General features: G+C 44.1%; 1 protein-coding gene across 1 annotated transcript in view; it reads left to right on the forward strand.

Moving 5' to 3' along the window:
* The first annotated feature begins 2,592 nt into the window (after nucleotides 1-2,592).
* Nucleotides 2,593-23,148, forward strand: part of LOC126176247 (protein hairy) — a 33,220-nt gene continuing 12,664 nt past the window's right edge. The window contains exons 1-2 of the mRNA XM_049923393.1: nucleotides 2,593-3,142; nucleotides 20,393-20,488. Coding sequence (XP_049779350.1) covers nucleotides 2,966-3,142; nucleotides 20,393-20,488 — 273 coding nt within the window. The 5' untranslated portion in view covers nucleotides 2,593-2,965. The remainder of the gene's footprint in view (nucleotides 3,143-20,392; nucleotides 20,489-23,148) is intronic.

The raw sequence follows: 23,148 nt of genomic DNA on the forward strand, positions 1-23,148 counted from the left end.
CATCCTGATTTAGGTTTTCCGTGATTTCCGTAAATCACTCCAGGCCAATGCCGGGATGGTTCCTCTGGAAGGGCACGGCCGACTTCCTTCCCCACCCTTCCCTAATCCGATGAGACCGCTGACCACGTTGTCTGGTCTCCTTCCCCAAACCAACCAACCAACCGTCCGCATAAATTTATCCAGGAGGGGGCAATAACTAAATCCGATAGGTATTACATAAATCGTACTGTATATCGAAGGATTGATGGTTATCGAGTCCATACTTCTTTGAAAGTACATTATATTGATATCTAGAAGGTAAACGTATTTAACTACCAGAAGCTGAGTACATCTTTTTATTTTGAATGTTGTTGATCTGTCAAAACTTAGTTGCTGTTAATTGTACTATTAATAACACTTCCTATTAATGGGACAATATTTAAATGTGTTCGCCTACGCTGTATCTGCAGATCTAAAGGCAGCATTGTAAAAGAGAAAATGTTATTTCCTTCGCTAGAAGATAGGAAAATGCATGTAGCGGTGGGTTGAGATCGGAAAGGCAGCAACTCCCGGAGAGGGCCTCATTTCGACCTTTGCTCCCTGTATTCCGCTATTCTAGAGAAGAACGTCCTGAGAATTGACGAAGCATTCCGCGCTAGCGTGTTGGACCGGTACCTTTCTGTTGCTCGTTAAAGGGCTCTACGAGCAAGTGACAGAGAAAAAGGAAGTGGGGACCCTGTTTCGATATTGCTCTGATACGACGACGCGTATGACAACAAGGGAGAGGATCATAAGAAATGTGTTAAGGTATCAAGGAGTAATTGCCGTGGTAGCAGAGGGAGCTGTACAGAGAGAAAGTGTAGTGGAAGACAGAGCTTGGAGTATATCCAACAAATACGGTCCTCGTAATGGAGGAACTTGTGTGCGGGTGTTACGCTGAGAAGAGGCGGCTGGTATGGGAGAGGAATACGTGGCGAATTGCAACAAACCAGACAAAAGAGTGATAACCGCCGTGCCCCGCCCCCTTCTCACAACCAAAACAGCAATGCTGCTTTGTCGAAAACTGACATTTAGCGCCATGGCTGTGTACAAAATACAAGTTGCCTCTTGGAGAGAAGGTAACAGCAGTCAGCCATTGTTTGTAATGACCGGCCGGAGTGGCAGAGCGGTTCCAGGCGGTACAGTCTGGAATCGCGCTACCACTACGGTCGCAGGTTCGAATTCTGCCTCGGGCATGGATGTGTGTGATGTCCTTAGGTTTAAGTAGTTCTAAGTTCTAGTGGACAGATGACCTCAGAAGTTAAGTCCCATAGTGCTCACAGCCATTTGAACCATTTATTTCTAATGCTATTTATGTACATAGATAGCGCCGTAGCCAGTTTCGAACCAGTAGATTCATCATGAGACGCCTTGTTCACGTTTACATACATTTTTATTGTAGTTTACATTAATTTTCACTTGTTATTCCCCGATATTATGTAAATTTCTTGGCGTTTTGGTGCCCTATAATCAAAACATGCTATGAGAAACTGTCTACAATTACAGTTAAGGAGACATGAAACTTCCTGGCAGATTAAAACTGTGTGCCGGACCGAGACTCGAACTCGGGACCTTTGCCTTTCGCGGGCAAGTGCTCTAGGAAGCAGGAGAGCTTCTGTAAAGTTTGGAGGGTAGGAGACGAGGTACTGGCAGAAGTAAAGCTGTGAGGACGGAGCGTGAGTCGTGCTTGGGGAGCTCAGTTGGTAGAGCACTTGCCCGTGAAAGGCAAAGGTCCCGAGTTCGAGTCTCCGTCGGGTGCACAGTTTTAATCTTCCAGGAAGTTTCATATCAGCGCACACTCCGCTGCAGAGTGAAAATCTCATACTGAGTTAAGCAGACAGTTTCCCACATCTTGTTTTGGCTATAGGCCACCACCCCTCCAAGGAATTTTCATCATAGGGACGAATAAGTAGTGGAAACTAATAGAAACTACAATCAAAATGTATCTTAACGTGAACAAGCTCCCTGATGATGAACCTGTCGGATCGAAACTGGTAAAGGCACTCACTATTTATGTCACTAAACGGCGTTATGAAAAGTGTCTGGTTGCCGTTATCTTCTCTGTAAGAATCAACAAAAAGTAAGCTTTCTCTGAGGACATTGCATTAGCTCAGGTACTGTTTGTGTGAAGCTTTTTCTCTATGAGATTGATCAACATGCCGCTAGATTGCGGAGCGATCTAAAGGTTTATCAGAACAAGCGAATTCTCCCGCTGTGCGCGACCACAGCTCGATGACGAGTTACACGTAGACGGTGAACTGTCTTTGTGGGTGTAGTGAAGCTTTTGGTAGGGAAGTGTGCGGGTTCCGCCGCGGTCAGTTGAAGTTGGTAGGGCTGTGGAATGCCGGGCGGCGCAGGTAGCCGGGCGGCAGGTATTCATTCCCACAGAGCTGCGCTCGCGCGCCTCTGTGAGCGGGCCTGCCGCCGCGGTGCCCCAGGCACGCGCGGTGGTGGGGGAAGCGCCCGGACGCGCGCGCCTCTGCTCGTGGAGGGGAGCCGCCGCCGCCGGTGGTGGGGGGGCCGGGAGCGTGGCAGGCCGCAGCGCCGCCACTTTTTCTTCAGTCCACGACCGAAGCTCGTGCGCAGCAGACAGTTGAGGACCGTACAGCGCCTGTGCAAACCTAACGCCGTCGAAGACGCGCCGAGCGCAAAAAGACGAACGACACGCAGCTGCCGTGGCAACCACTTGTTACGCGCACCGATAAACCGCACGGGTGGAACTGAGCGAGGCGATTACTTCTGCTCGCGACCGTGACAAAACCACAAACCGGAGCATTTTTTTTTGTTATTTTGTGTGTGTGTGTGTTCTGACCACCGCCGTTGCTACCGTTTTGCGGCAGTTCACTTCCGCGGCGTGCTTTCCCACCCCCGTGTGCGGGTGACCGGCTGAGCGAGGAAGCGCGGAGTGCGTGCGGCAGTGGAGGTGTTGTTGCATGGCAGCGCAGTGATGGTGACTGGAGGGCCGACTGCAGGTCCGGGGCCGGCGCCGTGCGTCGTGACGCCCGCCCCCACGCCCCCGCCGGGCTCTGCGGCCGCCGCAGCCGCAGCCTCCACGTCCCCGGCGCCCGATGTCGGCGGCGGACCGATAGCCGTGCAGCGGCGCAGTGCCAGCGAAACGCGACGGGTGAGTCTCGCTGCGAGCGACAGTCATTTATCTAGAAGCTCAGTAGCTAGCATCTTCCGGCTTGTTCTTCAGTTTCTTCTTACACGATCGTCGTTTCGACCCGTCTGGTTGGAACGTCATCGGGATCTTCTGCTGCCTCCTGTTAACCGAACACCGGGGACATCAGAAGATTCCAGCAGACAGATCGAAATGTCGTTTGTGTAGGAAGAAATTGAACATGAACGTGACCACGCCTGACAACCTAGACATTTTTATCATTAATGACAACGGCTACGGAAGTCTTACTTTGTTTTTTAATCTCCCAGTCGTTGGTGACGATGACATGTCGAAGGAACGCTGCTGCAATGATGTTTTACTGTGTGACTTGCTCAGGCTGATCTTTCTCGATACTGATTATTCATACAATAAAAATGATTGATTTCGGAATACACATCTATCAGCAGTTACATATGAGACACCGATCATATCTGCATGTGTTTAGTAAAATACGTCCACGCAAGTAATCAATGGTACCATGCCTTTCCACTTCACCACGTAGAAAAATCGCATAAAGTTAGTACGTTCTTTTATATTTTACAACTCATTCGAATTCCCAACTGACAGTGAAGCATTATTACCTAAACCGAGCAGTTGTGATTTGTTTTATAGACACATTTGATGACGGAATGTTTATTCCGAATTCGACAGCGTATGTTGTACGTATCATGAACATTAATAGAAAGTGCAGTTTCAGGAAGTCCGTCACTTTCACATCATAAAATCGTAATGTTTTTATGTTGCACGTGAATGAAAACATATGGGAAGGAGACTTTCCTGTAACATTCCGGAATACATTCTCACGTGCTCAGAGAGCCACAGTCGGATATGTCCAACGCATAAACGACATTAATTCTACTTTATAGTCACGAGACAGTGGGTGGCACAGTAAGCTTGACATCACAGAGCGTCTGGCACTGTGTTTTACGCTCAGGTGTACGGGATGATGCGCGTGTGTCTCATTTGTGTATTTATACATACGCGAGCTGATACTGTCTTAGGACGTAATCGGCTTTTGGTAACTATACCGTATCGCTATGCTGTAATGCTGCTCATCGCAGTTAAAAATTATCCTTCATAGCTAAGTTTAGTAGAATCAGAATTACGACAGTTGCGGGAGATGTACTCCTCTTCAAAATTTGAAATACGACAACTCGGAAAATACTACGCCCGTTGTACACAGTTTATTTATCGAAGATGTCCGTGTAGCCTCTTATAATGAAGATAGCAACGTCCTTTATCCTCTCTTCTTTCTGAGTAAATACTGAGCGAATGAAGTTTATAGTGCTGGTTTTTACTTTGTTGTAGTTTTTTAGTTCAATTCGCTAACGGAGAGAGGAAGCAGCGTATACTTAATGTGCCTCCGAGTAGGATGTTAGTAGTTCCCATGTTTTTGCTCCGTAAACTACTGTTATTGGCGATAGTTTTCTCTGAGATACTGAAAGACGTTCTTAGAGTGTTTCCTAGTTCACATTTTAGCTACAGCCAACAAGGACGTCAGTATGATGTATTGCTTACAGATCAACCATACGACGGATCCCACACGCTAGGGCAAGGTTCGTGAAACAACCCGTACAGGTGTTCCGTTGGAGTATACAGTTCCTAAAATGTGCTGCAATATCTTATTTAGTATGTGTTAATCGTACTAGCATCGCATGTGTTCACACACTAATTCGATCTCAAATCTCTCTCTCTCTTTTTCCCCAATAACGAAACTTCACTTTTGGGTATCAAGCTAGGAAGCGAGCAGATATTTATGCCGCGCAGCACCGCGTACTACCGTGGTGTACGTTTTGATCAGCGTACAAAGCAGGTTTGATCGATGTAATCCTATCGAATCAGCACGTACAAAAAGTCATAAGTCGCGTCAATATCATATTTCTGGCTATAGTCTAGAGAAGATATATGCAAATTTTTGGTGGTAATATATTGCTACGTTTTTCAGTTTCTTTCTATTTTTTTGTACCACGGGGACAACTCAAAGTCGAACTTTTTCTATTGTATGGATCTGCGAAGTTGTGACAGTCATATTTAAAAATCACTTTTACCTATTGATAGAATGCTGCCTGTGAGTATGTTCTTCGGAAATGTTTGATAATTTTTAGAAGCGACGTCGTGTTACGCGGATTCATAATCACTACTTTGGATCGCTACTTTTCTCGTTGGAGTCTGGTTCACAGCAGCTTGACTAAAGACATCTATTCAGAGACAATGAAACACGCTTGCCGACTACCAGAGCCCTCATTCAAAAGTCACAGATGTAACTCGGAGGTTTGTTTACAAAATAACTACTGCTGCCAGTAACGATCTGCTTTTTTATTTATTTCACGCACGACGCTTCTGCAGAAACGATTTCGATTTTCAAGTGCTTTATTCGTATATTATGCTATTTATACGTGATATTTTCGATATGTGAACTACAACACGCATAGATATTGTAATAACACGGAAATGGAAATCATTTTCTGAAACACGCCGTGCATGAAAATAAAAGGAAAATCGTGACAGGCATAAGAAAAATATATTTTATAAGCAGACCCATTAGTTTTACAGCCAAAGGCTGTCACCAACCATTTCTAATGGATAAAATAAAAAGAGATATAACTGCTTGAGACAGCTCTATGATTGTTTTCAACTGGTACCCTTGCGTTACAACCAATGTGGCTGATTTTGTGCATGCATGTAATCTATTTACCAAGTTAGTACTTGCACTAGCAGACTTGTTTAGGAGCTTATTCCTTTTTATTTAGACATGGGAAATGAGTTATATCCCATTGGAATATGTAAGAACGAAAAAAGACTTACGTGCGCTATAGTTTTCATTATTTTGTGTGGCGTTTACGTTATGCTGAAAGGCGTCATAAATGATTAATATTATAAGTTCCATATTCACCTTCGTCAGCCAATACAGGTATTGTTGATGTGGTCTTCAGTCCGAAGACTGGTTTACTGCAGCTCTCCAAGCTACTCTATCCTGGTATTACTGCCTCATAATTATGGATTCTGAAGGTACTAGTGCTGCCCATATCGGCAATCTGAAACATATTCAGCAGCCATTAAAATGAGAATTTTTGCATACTAGAGCGGATATTGGTCGTGCGTGTAACTCCCCCTATCTGGTGGCCTCGCACGAAGCGGGTTGCAAGGCACAGCAACAAGTGTCTCGTAACCCTCCTGGTTGGCTAGACGCAGATAACATTTTAACTGGGTACTTAACACCTCGTTTGAAGCTAACACTTCTCTGGTAACATTATTTGATTTTGCTATCGTATTATTGTTACTTTTGCTTAGGTTTTTAGTATGTTACGATCTTCATATTGATCCCTTTGGAATCGGTGGTTCATGTACCCTTATTCAATCACTGGGAGTCGGCCCTATCAAATTCGATGGGAGGTCTGGGTGGCGATCTGTGACCTGAAAGCTCTATCGCTCAATATCGTAACGTAGATTTGAGTACTGCTTTCAGTGTTAAGATCTTCAGAATAAGGAATAGCACATATTTATTCATAATGATTGCGAAGAATTTTGGCTTGTATATCAATTTAGTTCGTTGTGCATTATCACCGTAATAAATTCGTCAGACGCTAAGTGGTGTCAGTTGAGTTTCGTAATCTGAACAGTTGCCTCAGTCGCAGTCACCATCATTCTTAAACGCATTGTGGTGCAACGATTAAGAAATAACGACTAAATATTCTTGACAGGATGAAGTTGGGCATGCTCTTGAATTTGACCGCGAGATGACTAATAGTTTCTTTAGTTGTGGTCAGCAGAGCGGTGGGTTAGTAGCATATGGATACTGTCATATGGATTCGGGCATATGACAGAGAAACTAATAGTTCCGTTAAGACGACGAGAAATGATCTAAAGATGGGCGACGGTGCCCGAAACAGGTCAGTCTGATATAATAAAAATAGCGATCGAAAGGCAGAAAATAGCACTGTTTTATACAAATAAGGATCTCAGGTAACTCACTACCGACAAGTATGTCCAGCTTTGATAAAATTATGATATTTGCGAGACTGCAGGTGTTTCAAAAAATGGTTCAAATGGCTCTGAGCACTATGGGACTCAACTGCTGAGGTCATTAGTCCCCTAGAACTTAGAACTAGTTAAACCTAACTAACCTAAGGACATCACAAACATCCATGCCCGAGGCAGGATTCGAACCTGCGACCGTAGCGGTCTTGAGGTTCCAGACTGCAGCGCCTTTAACCGCACGGCCACTTCGGCCGACGCAGGTGTTTCAACATAAAATACCATTTTAATAAAAGTGGCGTTATGTTAGCGCCTGTTGCGGCCGATTAAGTTCTAAGGCAGATCACAGAAAACCTGTAACTTCTATCTGCACTACACACAAACTCCGCCAACTTCCCCAAAACTGACCTTACCGCCAGTGCTTCGCAATCAGCGGCGCACCTGTAAAATTCTGTTGGTCGTTCATTGCAAAACATCATTAGCCATATTGTAATAGTGTACCAATGTTAAGCTGAGGAGTACTGAAATCTACAATAAACTAAATTATTTTCTTACATACCCTGTCTGAGAGAATGAGGATGAAGGAAAGTTTGTAATAAAGAGTTTCAAATGCAAGTGCTTTTATTCAGAAGGTTTTGCTTGTTACAAACATACTTCAGTAAATGCAGTCTGTCCTATCTGCCATTGCCGAGTTTTGCTCTGGATAAAGACTTACGAAACTGAAGCGCGAGTGTTGTTAAGAAGTACAATTCAATGTTCCTTCACTGCGGCGACTACAGCTGCCGGCCGCGGTGGCCGAGCGGTTCTAGGCGCTTCAGTCCGGAACCGCGCGACTGCTATGGTCGCAGGTTCGAACCCTGCCTCGGGCATGGATGTGTCTGATGTCCTTAGGTTAGTTAGGTTTAAGTAGTTCTAAGTTCTAGGGGACTGATGACCTCCGATGTTAAGTCCCATAGTGTCAGAGCCATTTGAACCATTTTTTTTTTTTTTTTACTACAGCTGCTATGAAAGACATGAAATGTGTTCGCAGTTGCGAATATGAACGGCCTCCAGCTGTACAATGGAATGACGATGACGAAAATGTTTGCTGGAGTGCGAATCGACCTCGGATTTCCCGCTTCACGCGGGCGGTCGCCTTAACCACTTTTTAAATTTTTTTTTTTTTGTTCATCTCATTTTGTTCTAGATTGTTCGTTGAATTTGTTCGGGGCGGACGTCCGATGAGAGCTGTTCAGGTTCTTCGTTGATCCGTTCACTGAGGTTTTTTATTATTTTATTTATTTATTACAGAGGGTATCTAACCGTCTGACCGAACACGCTGAGCTATTCTGCCGGCATGTCCGTTATAGTTCGTTGGATTTGCTCAGGGTGGGCGTCTCATGACACCCGTTAAACTACATCGTTGATTCATTCACTCAGTTTTTTAAATTTTTTTTATTACAGAGAGCAGCTAACACTTTTTTTGGTGACCTCATTTTGTTCGTTAATGGTCGTTATTTGTACAGGGTGGACGTCCCATGACGCTCGTTCAAGTTCACCGTTGATCCGTTAGTTTGTATTAGAGGGGACTGCTAAGCCTCTGAGCGTACACGCTGAGGTACCGGGCCGACTATTCGCTTCGGCTATCCGTGCGCTGACAGTCACTGACAGCCAAACTTAGAGGTCCTCGTCCCTGTCTCATGCTTATACTCGCTCATCCCATTAATGTTATTCCGAAGGAACATTGCATCGCGCTACTTCACAACACAGGCCCTGCAATATCGTATTTATCAACCGGTGCCGGGCCTGCGACTTAAAAATAAAATGTCTCTCCTGTACGGGAATAACGGTAAAGGAATGCATGAGTACATATGTGGCACGTGGACGATGATGTTTGGAAGTTCGGGTCTGGTCGTGAGTCGTGTTCGGAGAGCTTGATAGTAAAGCGACCGTTCGCCTGAAGCGCGAAATGCGAGTTCTAGTCGCGGTTCGGTACAAATTTTCATCAGCGTCATTCAATTATGCAGATGGAGGCGGTTCATATTCGCAACTGCGAATGCGTTTCATGTCTTGTCTTTCTTTGGTTTTGTTGTCAGTTTTTGGCAAGTGACCTGAGCCGACACTGTTGAGCCGAACGTCTGTTTGATACTCTTCACAAAGTACTGGGTGATCAAGAAGTCAGTATAAATTTGAAAACTTAATAAACCACGGAATAATGTAGACAGAGAGGTAAAAATTGACACACATGCTTGGAATGACATGGCGTTTTATCAGAACAAAAAAAAAGTATTGCTAGACGCGTGAAAGATCTCTTGCGCGCGTCGTTTGGTGATGATCGTGTGGTCAGCAGCAACTTTCGCCATGCTTGGCCTCCCAGGTCCCCGGACCTCAGTTCGCGCGATTGTTGGCTTTGGGGTTACCTGAAGTCGTAAGTGTATCGTGATCGACCGACATCTCTAGGGATGCTGAAAGACAACATCCGACGCCAATGCCTCCCCATAACTCCGGGCATGCTTTACAGTGCTGTTCACAACATTATTACTTGACTACAGCTATTGTTGAGGAATGATGGCGGACATATTGAGCGTTTCCTGTAAAGAACATCATCTTTGCTTTGTCTTACTTTGTTATGCCAATTATTGCTATTCTGATCAGATGAAACGCCATCTGTCGGACAATTTTGAACTTTTGTATTTATTTGGTTCTAATAAAACCCCATGTCATTCCAAGCAAGTGTGTCAATTTGTACCTCTCTATTCACATTATTCCATGATTTATTCAGTTTTCAGATTTAAACTGAGTTTTTGGTTCAAATGCCTCTGAGCACTATGGGACTTAACATCTGAGGTCATCAGTCCCCTAGAACTTAGAACTACTTAAACCTAACTAACCTAAGGACATCACACATATCCATGCCCGAGCAGGATTCAAACCTGCGACCGTAGCGGTCGCGCGGTTCCAGACTGAAGCGCCTAGAACCGCTCGGCCACTCCGGCCAGAGTTTTTGATCACCCGGTGTATTACTCACAAAAGTTTAAATATCTGGGTGAGAAGTATCAAACAAAGTGTTGTGTATGAAAACTCTCGCACGCATTTGTCGGTCCCCAAAGCGTAGAGGTCTCGTCTGCCCAAATCTATGTACGCACAAAGATGACTTCGAGTTGCCGATTTAGAATGTGGGGATTAGTGGATCTTACCCCGTTCTTTACTGAGTTGCAAGTCCGCGAGCTTAGCTGAGTGGTAACGTCTTTGCTTGTCGTGCAGTGGGCCCGCGTTCGATTCCCAACCGGGTTGGAGATTTTCTTCGCTCGTGTACTGGGTGTTCTGTTGTCCTCATCATCACCGACATACAAGTCGCCAAAATGTGGCGTCACCTGAAATAAGACTTGCAACTCGGCGGCCGAACTTCCACGGTTGGGGCCTTCCGGCCAACAACGCTGCACGACGATTCCATTTCATTTCTGAGTTGCAGAGTTTCGTGACTGCCCGGCCACTGTACGATGCGGATCTTCACCGATTACCCGAGAGTTGTGAACCGCATAATGAGCAGTGCCGGGGAAACGGCCCCTGTCCGCCGCCGAGAAATGCCGCTTAGCGGGTGTTAGAGGAGTCGCACTAATCGCCGCTGCTGGCGAGACGTGTTGGGCGCGCCACGTAAACACGTCGCCAGTGAACTGGCGGAGCCGCCGCGCTTTAATGAGGGCGTTAGTGAGCCGGCGCGAAAACCTCGCCGAGACCGCTATGTGGCCGCATAATTGCGTTGCGAGGTGTCGAAGAACGGCGGCAGAAATTACGCTGTCCGGGTGAGCCCCCATCCGCCGTATTGTCAAGGAGAGAAGATTGTCACGTTGCCTCATTTTAGCGGACGCTAATAACAGATTGTGAAAATTTGCAACTTTGTAAGCGGCTAATGTTTCGAGTCTGAAGCATGGGGGCAAAGCGCTCCCGTTCACCTTATACACGCCGATAGGGCGCACGAGAGCATGACAAACAATTATGGAAGAAACTCCACATGGGCAGCAGAGATATGTGCTACAGCCATCACTGTATGAAGCTGTTTTACAGATTCTGCTGCCCGTGTGGTTTATTATGGTATCATACGCATACCGGTAAATAAGGTAGACGGGAGCGCTTTACCTTCACGTTTCAGGTTCTCTCCGAAGACGGCTGAACGTTTTGTACCCGAAACATTAGCCGCTGATTTCTACTAACGATTGACTTTCCGTAATTTTTATGGGTCATGTAATACGCCTTGAAAATATGAAGCTTCACAATAATCATCATAAAACTTTCGTCATATAATATTTACTTCCAACTAGTGACATGTTTTTACCAATCGGTAAAAAATCTAATTTCTTTCAATATCTTCTGCGGACAGGTACCGCAAAGTATGGAAATTCCCAAACGACAAGCAGGCGTTAATTCTAGAAAATTCAAAATTCTAGTTGAGTAAAGCTGTGAGGACGGGGCGTGAGTCGTGCTTGGGTAGCTCAGTTTGTAGAGCACTTGCCCGCGAAAGGCAAAGGTCCCGAGTTCGAGTCTCGGTCCGCCACACGGTTTTAATCTGCCAGGAAGTTTCATATCAGCGCACACTCCGCTGCAGAGTGAAAATCCATTCTGGAAAAATTCTAGTTTCAGGGAGGAATTTATAAATGTTCTTTTGACTAGAGATTTTTGAGATAAAAATTGGTTTCACATCTCAAATAAAGGTGTACATGAATCCATTATTTCCACGCTCCTTGCGCGGAAAGAGCTGTAGGGAACCAGCTGTTCGGTATGAAATAACAACTAGTTTTACAATTAATCGAAGAGTATATATGTAGACGCAGTAACGCTGAAGGAATTTTGGAGGGAAAAATTTTAAAGGTAGCCTGGGTTGGAAAGTGTAAAACAAATTATCGCGTAATGGAGACATGGTGCTGAGAATATTGGCCCGAGATAGGAGCAGAGTGGCATCAAACCAGTCATATGACTGCAGGGAGAAAAAAAATATCTATTCGTGGTTAATTTCCAGAAGCTAAAATTCGTAGCAGTGTATTCACTAGGAACGATACTAAATCGCATGGTGAGCTACTGTACGCAGCTTTTGTAACTGCGAGATTTTTGTACGTAGCGAAGATACAGGAGGTTCAAATCTAGTGTTAAAATGTGTAGTGGCGCTGTTGTGAATGGTTGAGTGAGAGCACCCACTGACTAGAGTGTGGCAGACGCTTACCATCGTACTTTTTAAGTTCAGAAGTTGAAGATATAATCGTAATTGAGATACAGCGAACGTAACGACACCGTGTAACGATGCTGCATTATGTTTTTGAAAAATCTATCATGTATGGAATGAGGTCACGCAAGTGTATTTGTCGCCGATGAATGTGATGTTACTGGATTGTACGAGAGGAAGGTGAACACAGATTGCCGCCTCTACCGATTAGGTGACTTGCTTTCCTCGCAGTGAAACGAAATTCCCTATTTCCCTTTTGTTGCTTGAAATCTCAATCCTTCCTTTCTTCTTTTGTTTTGCATCAATCTCCCTATCTACACTATACGGGAGTCTGTTTACCTTACGGTGCAGTATAGCACCCATCGCTTGGGAAAGTGTATGCCCAATAGATGGTACTGTATGCATGGCAAGGTGTTGGGATATTGTTAACACAGGGCAACTTTTTCTAGTCGTATTTTGTGCATTTCTTGAACTACAATCGAGAAAATAAAGAAAAATATATGTATTTTATAAGGAAGCGAATAGCCCTATCGGCAACGGACCTCCGCTCGACCCAGCCACTAGCGACACCTGTCGCCTTCTTACAGCAACTCTGCTCGTGGGAGAGGCGGCCGTTTGGTATAGCCAGGTGCTGTCGTTAGCGCCTCAGAATCTGAGCGCGAGCCGCGGCAAATTTCGTTGGTTTGGTAACGGATAAACTTAGCTCTGGGCATATGCTTTTACATATTTCGGGAGTACAGTATATCTCTGTACATATGTAGTTACTGTTTAGTTTAACATGGGAAAAGCTAGACTGTAGATCTAGTAGCTGCGATCTAAATACCTTTTACTACAACTCTGCCTCTCGTTTACTGGCTGGCAGGCACGTAGATAAACTGTTATAAAACACCGTATTGCTAGTTTTCAGTCATGTGTCTTGCTACAATTTAATATGAATCTCACGCCCACCGCTTCATTTGCTAACAGTACATAGCGATGGTTTTAACAGAACGTCAGGGAGAGATTTTAGGACGTGTCTTTTATTTCATTTGACTGCAAAGTTGTAGCCATTTAGTGAAATGCAGTTTCACCGTTCCTTTGTCGCAACGAGCAGTTTAGAAGAAGCGATGATTGGCTCGCTGCGTCGCTGTCGCTGACAATCGACGTACTTGGCTGATACGTTTCTGATGGGTGACGGCGGCCAATGATTGATTGCACTTTGGCGTTAGCATTAAACTTTTTAGATCCCGGCTATTTATCTGTCATAGCAGCCTTGATCTGATGTTCATTTGAATCATTTGTGTTGATACTCCTTTCAGAGTGAACTTACATTGATCACGTAAGTGATTTCACAGTGCATTTTTGATCTGCATTCAAAATTTGCAGTTATTGCCTGTGCCACTAACACTGTGTGTTAATCCGCATACCTTCCGTAAAATTCATCTTACATAACTCAGCACTACTTTTGTGCATATATTGCGTTTAGAAAAATATGCTGTCTAGTTAACTTCTAGTGAAGTAGAGGATGCATCCACGATAAAGCTACTGTGATTACGACATTCTCATCTCAGTGTCTATCCTCCAACCATAGCAAATTTAAGTTGCTAGAAAATTATTTCTTGTTATATATATATATATATATATATATATATATATATATATAATTCAAAGCGCTATCAATTGCTAATGGAAAGATAACAAAACAAGAAATAATTTTCTAGCAACTTAAATTTGCTATATATATATATATATATATATATATATATATATATATATATATATATATATATATATAGTGGGGGGAGGGGGGGCTGGGTAGCTGTACAAAGATATGCACGTTAGCTCATATCCAAGTAAGTGATATAGTGACTTTGTCAGCAAGACATTGGAGTCACTGTTGTCGGAACATGCATGGCGTAACGAAACAGAGTTTTAGTTTCGATGCAAACCATGCTACACTTTTAAAATATATTTAATTGTACATCGCGGTGCTAGTGTTAGGATTTATAATAGAAAGATGATGTTTTGGCTTACAAACTGCATAGTGGGAATAAACGTATTCTTTCTCTTTTCTTCCAGCTATTGACCACACTACCTCAGAAAATGAGTTTATCTCCTTAACATTGTACAAAGAACGCGAGAGCAGCGTACAGTATCCGAATCTGGCGTGCTTCATAGCGCCAGTTTATCGAGTTTGCGTTTATTCGTGTAGTCAAACGGTTCAGCGCAATCAGCATCATAATTGTATTGATGGGAAATACTTTACACCTACTTGCAGCTAAGATTGCCCAGTTTGAATGGTTGCAATTTATTTTTCTTGCGCTAACAGGATATTTTTTTATCTTCTTAGTAGATAAAATTAAACTTATTTAGTGGTTTTATACAGTGTTCTTTTTTTACACTGAGTTACATTTGCATTTATAGCCAACGTTGTCGGTAGTGTTTATCTCCCTTACACCGACTTGAAATAAAACGATCGAGAGTCTAATGCCTTTGGCGTGCTTTTGATATTCCATAACCAGTGAAACAATTTACGTGGCCAGTTTTGAAACGGAGGGACTAAGGCATAAAATAGACTAAGTTACTATGCCGCCAACGGCCTTGCCGCAATGGTAACACTGGTTCCCGTCAGATCACCGAAGTTAAGCGTTGCCCGCCTCGGCTAGTATTTGGATGGGAGACTGACTAGATCTGCAGAGCGCTTTTGGCAAGCGGGGTGCTTTCAGCCCTCGTGAAGGCATAGAGGAGCTACTTGATTGAGAAGTAGCGGCTTACGAACGTGTGTAAAGTCCAACTGGCATATCATGCATTTGTTTGGACACCTTATATGCTTTAAATGGAACTTTCCCACTCTAAAATAATGCAGGAATAGCCTTAAACTAACGAAACGTTGGAAAGTGTATTTACCTCAGGGATTTATGGCTTTGTCTTCTGGCTGAAGTTTGAAATGATGTGTAGCCTTCAGGTGGTCACAATATTAAACAAAACGTTTTCTAAACGGAATCCGGGAACTTGAACAATCGTTGTAGTCCAATGTGATGCAAAAAGAATAATGTAGTTTAGCAGCGTGAAATTGAAAACCAAACCCGCGCAATCGTTCTGTCCAGGGTAGAAAGAGGTAGTTTTACTCAAATAATGAGTCACGCATACACCAAATTTTGGTTGCTCCCGGCGTTGTGCTTTTGTGTCATCCAAATCATCAGCCACGTTACTAGGGATGTCTTATTGCAGCGATTTTTTTTTTTTCTTTTCAGATTGGCAGAATACGCCAATAGAGAGGGATCGTCGGTTTTGTGCGTCGAACAACGCCGGAATTTCGCATAACTGCGTGAATGCGTAGCCTCGTGATTACTACGCCGTTTGGCACGCGCCTGAGTGCTGTGTGAGTGTGCGCTGATGCGATCGTTCCTAGACGAGCAGATGTTCCAGGAGGAAATGAGCGTGCAGTGTGTCGATAAGCGTAATCGCCAGACCTGCAGTAACATCCGGCGTTTGTTTCTCGGGCGTATCGGGTGAAAGAGGTCAGGGACGGGATTCGGCCCGCGACCCTCTGGATAACCCCCGGCGGGCTCACGCGCCGGAAGGCGTGGTCGGCTCGCCTAGCGACGCGACCGCGGCGGTTTTTTCGCCTCCTTCCGTGACCCGCGCTCTATCGGCAACGATAAACCGCCGCCAGTTCACGCCCGTGTCGCGCACTCGTGCAGCCGCTGGCCCCTTCTGCAGCGCCTCTCTCTACCTCGCCTTAGTTTCCGCTGTGCCGTTGCCCGGCTGTGATGACTGCCGCGATAAACAGAGATCGACTTACAGTGCCACGGCACCGCTGGCCCTATTCTGCCGACCGCGAGTCACATCTCGCCATGCGGGTAAAGTACAACTGGCGATATCTTTGTCGTCTTTGAGACAAAAAATCACATTTATTCCTCTTCAATATTTCTAGAATACTCGACGTTTCGAACACTTTGCTGAGGTCCTCTTAAGGACTCTAGTGGCACCGCGTGACCAACCGCAGAACGGGAGTCAAAAAGCTATTCTTACAAATAGTCCCTACCAAAGGAGGCCCTTTGGGAGCCGTGGCAGAAATATCAGTAGCCAGAGTTGGAGCCGACTACTAATTTGGCTACTGAAACCGCCCAGAGTAATTTTGCACTTAACACGGTAGAGTAGACGCAGCACACCTACAGATCTTTCTAATTAGAGTCTAAATTAAATTTCATGTCAGTACCACAACCATATGGCTTTAATAAATGGATCCAAGCAGGGGGAGTGTTTTGACTTCACAGCGGTTTTTACCGTGTTTGTCGTCAAGATTCGTTTACCTAACGAGTACACTGTGACTCAGAGGTGTTTAAAGTTCTTCTTTTTATACTCTCTATTATTTAATGAGCGTTTTGTTACTGTGATTGCTTATTATTATTAACTTATTTTTTATTTTTGGTTTGGTTACTGATTCATTTTTACTGTTTGCTCCTTTTGAGTTCTTTTAGTTATATTTGCGGTGGTTATGAAGTCTATATTGCTTACTGTTCTCCGTAAGTTAAAGAATACGATAACAGCATATGCATTCGCAGCGGCAGATCTCGTCGAGTATCCTTGCTGGAACTTCTCCACCTGAAATCGCTAAAGATAATTTATCGCTCTACGGAAATCGATCGGTACAGCCAAGTGCTATGCTCTGTCGTGGGTATGGAATGTGGCGCCCAACTTTAGTTCGTGAATTATTATTTAGGTCTTCGGAGAAATATTCTCGACGAATCCCAAAAACGTGCAAAACTGCAGGTCCGCGCCATCAAACCACACAACACTTCCGAACGACTTGCATCTTTATAATCACTGAATATTTCTTTTGAAATGATTAAGGGCTATGAACTCTACACACCTGATACTCCTTTTGTGCTTTTATACGTATTTATTTTCTTCAGTACCATAAAACATAGATTACTGCCTTAATGGCGGCTTCCAACAATCTCCTGTCAATCCGACATAGACTATCTCTCTTCCAGTGTCCAACATGGAACAATTATTTCTTTGCCGTAGCTTAATACAGTCTGTATATCTTTGTTATCGAGTTCGCGCGGAGATGCTTAAATTACACGGAGTATTTATCTATCGCGCAGGTATTTTACATTTATCGTTGTATTAATAGCCCGTCGCACTTGTCAGCCTCTTTTAAATCATTAGGCACAGGGTGCTTATCACCTTTTTTATGTCTATCTACCGTCAAAAAACGCGAACTGATCTGTATCAGCTGCTTTGACAAACTTGCTTATCAGTATCATCCTCGATCGTATTAAATCATTAGGCACAGGATGCTTGTCACCGTCTTTATGTCTACCTACCGTCAAAAAACGCGAACTGATCTTCGTAACTGATGCATAAAACACAATCATCATATATAAGATTGACAGCACTGGATCTTCAGAACAAGATTTAGATTCTTTGTATCAGGTTACGGTGTTCAGTTTCCTTTCTCGAAGTTTCGTAGAGGAGTATCGATCGTCACGTACATATCGATGCATACAGCAAACTTAATGCTAATTTCTGATGATGGAAACAGAGGTAATATCTGAAACCTCTAAATCTACGTCTACCCGTACGGTGCGTGGTGGAGGGTATCCTTGTACCAATACTTGTCATTTCCTTTCTTTTTCTACTCGCAAATAGAGCGAGGGAAGAAAGACTGTATGTACGCCTCCGTGTGAGCCCTAATTTCTCTGATCTTATCTTCGTGGTACTTTCGCGCATTGTATGTTGGCGGCAGTAGAATCGTTCGGCAGACAGCTCCAAATTTTCTCAACAATGTTTTTCGAAAAGATCGTCGCTTTTTCTCCGAGATTCCCGTTTTGAGTTCCGGAAGCATCTCCGTAACGCTTAGGTGTTGTTCGAAGCTACCGGTAACAAATCTAGCAGCTCGCTCAATTGTTTCGATGTCTTCCTTCAGTCCGACCTAGTACGGATCCCAAACACTCAAGCAGTATTCAAGAATAGGTAGCACCAGTCGCATGTGGTCTCCTTCACAGGTGAACCATCCTCTCCTGAAATTCTCCCAATAAACCAAAGTCGACAATGTTTCCACGAAGTCGGAAACAAAAAATTGTCTTGTTTAGTGTTTTTTATAACGATTTGATAATTTCACGAAGAATTAATTAATAAATGTGCACATTATTTCAGCTAACGAGTTCTTTATTTGCGCCGTTAATTAGGCGGGTATTCTGGTTCTTCATAGGGCTGTGTCTTTATTCCTCTACGATCCACGCAGTCAGCAGTACTGCTTCTGTGCTCTATGAGAAAGATATTTCCTGTAGGAGTCGATGTTGACAATCAGCAGCGCGAAGTAGTAGTACAAGTACTCTCACTTACATTTTCTAAATGAAGTAGGCCTAACAATTTTATGAAGTCGTCATGTGGGTTTAGATTTATTATATCAATCCGATACGTGATTGATACATCAAGGGAATTTATTGACAGAACATGACTTCCTTGTAGTGAAATCTGGAGGAGTGTGTTACAGTGCACGTACCAAGTCCATTTTATGCTTATAACTTTGACTTATACCAGAATCTGGTTGATCACTTTCATGATGGCTAACCGCATTTGTTGCGGGAACGCAGGCCTAATGTGGTCCTGAGACCAAATAATGTACACTGACCACATCTGGCTTGCTTTAAAGGATTCATTAAACAAGCATATTATACAGAGGCCTTACAGGCTTTTATGCTGCAGCCATAAGAAGTGAATAAATGCTGTATACTTCGAACTGCATTTCATGATGCTCGTAAAGTATATTCGTAGGGTTTCCCACAATCCTGGATGAAAACAGTAGATAGTTTTCGTGAATTTACTTAACGCAGTAGTTGTCTCAAAGTTGCAATTAATGCATAAAGTAACAGAAAATGATTTGACATTTCGTCGACGCTTATGAATCACTTTGACCGGAGCTTGGAAATAATTCTCCTGTTGGATAGTTTCAGTGCCTTACGTTCCGTAATCTAGCTACAATCTAGTGAACATTAATTTAAATTGCTGCCTCCCCAGTACCAATCGGCTACAATATCCTAATGGAATCCAGTGTCTAGTCTTTTACAGTGAGTATATCGATTAGCGTAAAGGTCCACAAAGATAAATATTGTGAAATTGGTCCCCACTTGGCGTGTCGTACGCGAGCAGTGATATGACGAGCGGGTTGCGTTCTGGTTAATTGCAGGGGTTACGCGTTCGACTGGGTTAAGCATTCGAGTACGAGCGCCAGTTTCCGGAGCATCAGGTACTCAACCGTTGAAAAGAAGGGTGACACTACTTTCATTCACTTCTACAACTCTTGCAATAGCCTGTGCTGTTTGTGTCATGTAAGAAATAGCATAAGGAATTAATGACGATATTTGCCCCAAGTTTTCTTATTCTGTCCTCTCTCTCTCCTCCTTGCTTCTTCCTTATTGTAGTCTCCCACTATGCCTCTGCCGCTCATTCCGCCCTTCTCTGAAGTTTTATTATGTGCTCACTTACTCTCTTTTATATCTCCCCATTTTCTCTCTTTTCCCTCACTTGCCCTATACAGTGATTCTTTCTACCTTTTCCTTCCGCCATTTGCCAGCTGTGTTCCTTTGCTCTTCTACATTGCCTTCACTACCTTCCTTCTCTTAGTGTGTTTATGCATACACATCCTCACGACGTAGCCCACTGTATTGGCTGTTGGTGTATGACAGTCGCCTGGCTTTGATGAAGAGCTCATCTAGCCGTGTTCAGGCCTCATCGCTCCCACACCACTGATTCGAGGCAGTCGGTCACGTCAGGAGAAACACGGCGGCGCGTCGTCACAAATATTGAATTAGTAGGCGTCTCGATGAATAATTCACCCGTTTCCATCTTCCGCCGCGGGCGAGCGTGCCGTGGTACCGGCACCCAAATCACATTACGGGCGGCGCGAAAGAACGCGCTTCGACCCGCCGCCAGCTCGATCGATCCATCGACGAGTTATCGCGCCATTCGATCGATACACTACACGGCGGCATGCGTATGTATATGCGTGTTTATGTATAAAGCTTCTGACTTGGCGCTCTCTTGTGTTGCAGAGCAACAAGCCCATCATGGAGAAGCGGCGACGTGCCCGGATTAACAACTGCCTCAACGAGCTCAAGACTCTCATCCTGGACGCCATGAAGAAAGATGTGAGTATCATGTCTTCTATATATGTACATACGTGTGCGTATGCATAGATATTTATAATACATACGCGTACTGCCTGGTGGTGATGGAGGGTGCGTGCGGCTCTATTACGGTGCCCCCTCATCTCTGTCATTTAGGCGTGTAAAGTGTCAGGTGAAAATTACAGGTGTGGTGTGCCGCGCGTTTAATAGGGAGCCGGCAGAGCGACGGCCGGGGAGGGCTTCTAATTATAACGTGCAGCCAATCACGTGGCGACCCGGCCAGCGCGCCCGTGTTCTCACGTTAGTATTCCTCGCCTTTATTCAATCACTTGGCGCTACCTGCTCACCGAGGAATTTTAAGTGGTTTGGCAGATGGGAGGGGAGGCAGAGTGCGATCAGAAAAACGGTCGGAAATGTCACCAGTCTCCATTTCGGCATTCACGAATGCTCCTTACTTGCCAGGTGTTCAGTGCGAAAGAGAATAAGAATTCGGTTCTAAAAATGCTCTCGTCATGTCATATTTCGAAATTCGTAGGATAAACGTGCCATCGTGTTGCAAAACACGGTGGCGTTTAACAACAGAACGTACCAGTGTAAATCGCAATTTATTTTCATCACTACTGGTGGTGAGAGGTTTCGATTATAATAACCAGCAACAGATGAAAATTAATTTACGTACGCTCCATACTGTTGTTGACTGCTACCCGGTTGGTAGCACACAGCGGCTTCGAGCTCTCTCTCTCTCTCTCTCTCTCTCTCTCTCTCGGCCAGGCCATGAAGGCCCACTGGATGTCGACCAGCTGCCATGTAGTCCTCTGCGTCAAGCGGATGCGGTTTGGAGGGACACGTGGTCAACACACCTTCCGCTACTACCCTGTCAAGTAGCTCTTCTGTTGGTATCACTAGACCGAATGCATAACGTGCCAGTCCTCCCATGAATGACAAATCCTTGGCAATACCGGGAGTCGAACCCTGGTCCCCCACATGGCAGCCAACTACGCTGGTCACTCACCACGGAGGCGGACGGATTCCTTATGCGGTCTGACTAAATTAATTTTGGTCTGATGATTGTCATTATAATGGAAACCTTTCACCACTGGAAGTAAGAGAACAAATTGCGATTTACACTGGTACTTTTTGCCTTCAATCTTCTTTTGGTTTAATAAGGCCGGCCACCAATTCCTCTCCTGGGCCAACCTCTTACAGAGAAGCACTTGCACCTAGAACTCCTCAATTATTTCTGGGATGCATTTCTGTCTTTGCTTCCCCCCACAGCTTTTACCATACCCGGTTCGCTCAGGTACCATCCAGTTATTCTTTGATGACCTAACACACATACTATCATCCTCTGTCTTCTTCTTGTCAATGTTTTCGACATGTTCTTCTCCTCTCCGATTCCGCGTAGAACTTTCTCGTTTCTTACCTAATCAGCCTACCTAATATTGTACATTCTCGTCTTATTCTTATATAAAGACAAATTGTCGAAGCTTCAACAATTAACCAAAATATCTTACTATGGGATTTAATGTCGTACTCGACAGTTGATAGATATTAAAAAGCCAAATTTCTAGGAAACCGTCTATATACGCTGACAAAAATAACTATTTATTTATTCCGAGTTTGATTATCTGATAGTCTACACGTATCATAAAATTGTGGGCAGCAGCTTTTATGACACTCTTCTTACTGTGGCATCAAATAAAACAAAAACTGTCCTACATCAGTTTGTACAGTGTCACCTACCATTAATAGCAAAATGTAATACAAGGTCAAACCTATTATTATATTCATTTTTCTTGTACCTGAATATTGCATTTTACTATTGACGGTGCCGGCCGCGGTGGCCGTGCGGTTCTAGGCGCTCCAGTCCGGAGCCGCGCTGCTGCTACGGTCTCAGGTTCGAATCCTGCCTTGGGCATGGGTGTGTGTGATGTCCTTAGGTTAGTTAGGTTTAAGTAGTTCTAAGTTCTAGGGGACTTATGACCACAGCAGTTGAGTCCCATAGTCCTCAGAGTCATTTGAACTATTGACGGCAGATGACTTCGTACTACCGTTCCATGTCGCATTTTTGTTTCAACGATAACCGTACCTTCAGATCCATTCTAGTAGCAGTGCAACCGTCGATTTTATGTACTACGCGTAGCCTCCATAATTCATGTTATAATTAGTGACTTTAGGAGGCTGTGCACGGCATTCAAAAGTAACGGGTTTCTCTGCTACTACAACGGGGCTCATGATAAGAATGTGAACGAAACCAGGAGAAATACGACAGTAAACTGTAATAAAACCATCAGATTAACAAACATTTTATGATCAAAGCTTGTAGTTAATAAATATGTATTTCATCAGAAGTTTTTGGAAGACCTAAAAATTGGATTTTTTTCTTCAAAGTCTTCTTTTTAACATAGAAAATAGTGGCAGCAGATACAATATTTGTTGCCCATGTTGCAGTCTTCAGACCTGCATCTGAGAACGTCTAAGTCTATAAGTGATCTTCTGGCAGATCGTCCGTGTACGTACTTGTGACTTTCACATCAGACACTAACTGTGTAACGCAGTGAGGAAAACATGTCGCCTGTCCGTGATTACTAAAATTTTTGGACACGGACAGTTTAGACTGCAATATTGAACAATATTCAGAAGTGTGTTTCAATAGGGAACAGTTACAGGAAGATCGGAGG

The sequence above is a fragment of the Schistocerca cancellata genome, chromosome 3 (genome assembly GCF_023864275.1).
Source record: "Schistocerca cancellata isolate TAMUIC-IGC-003103 chromosome 3, iqSchCanc2.1, whole genome shotgun sequence".
NCBI lineage: Eukaryota > Metazoa > Arthropoda > Insecta > Orthoptera > Acrididae > Schistocerca > Schistocerca cancellata.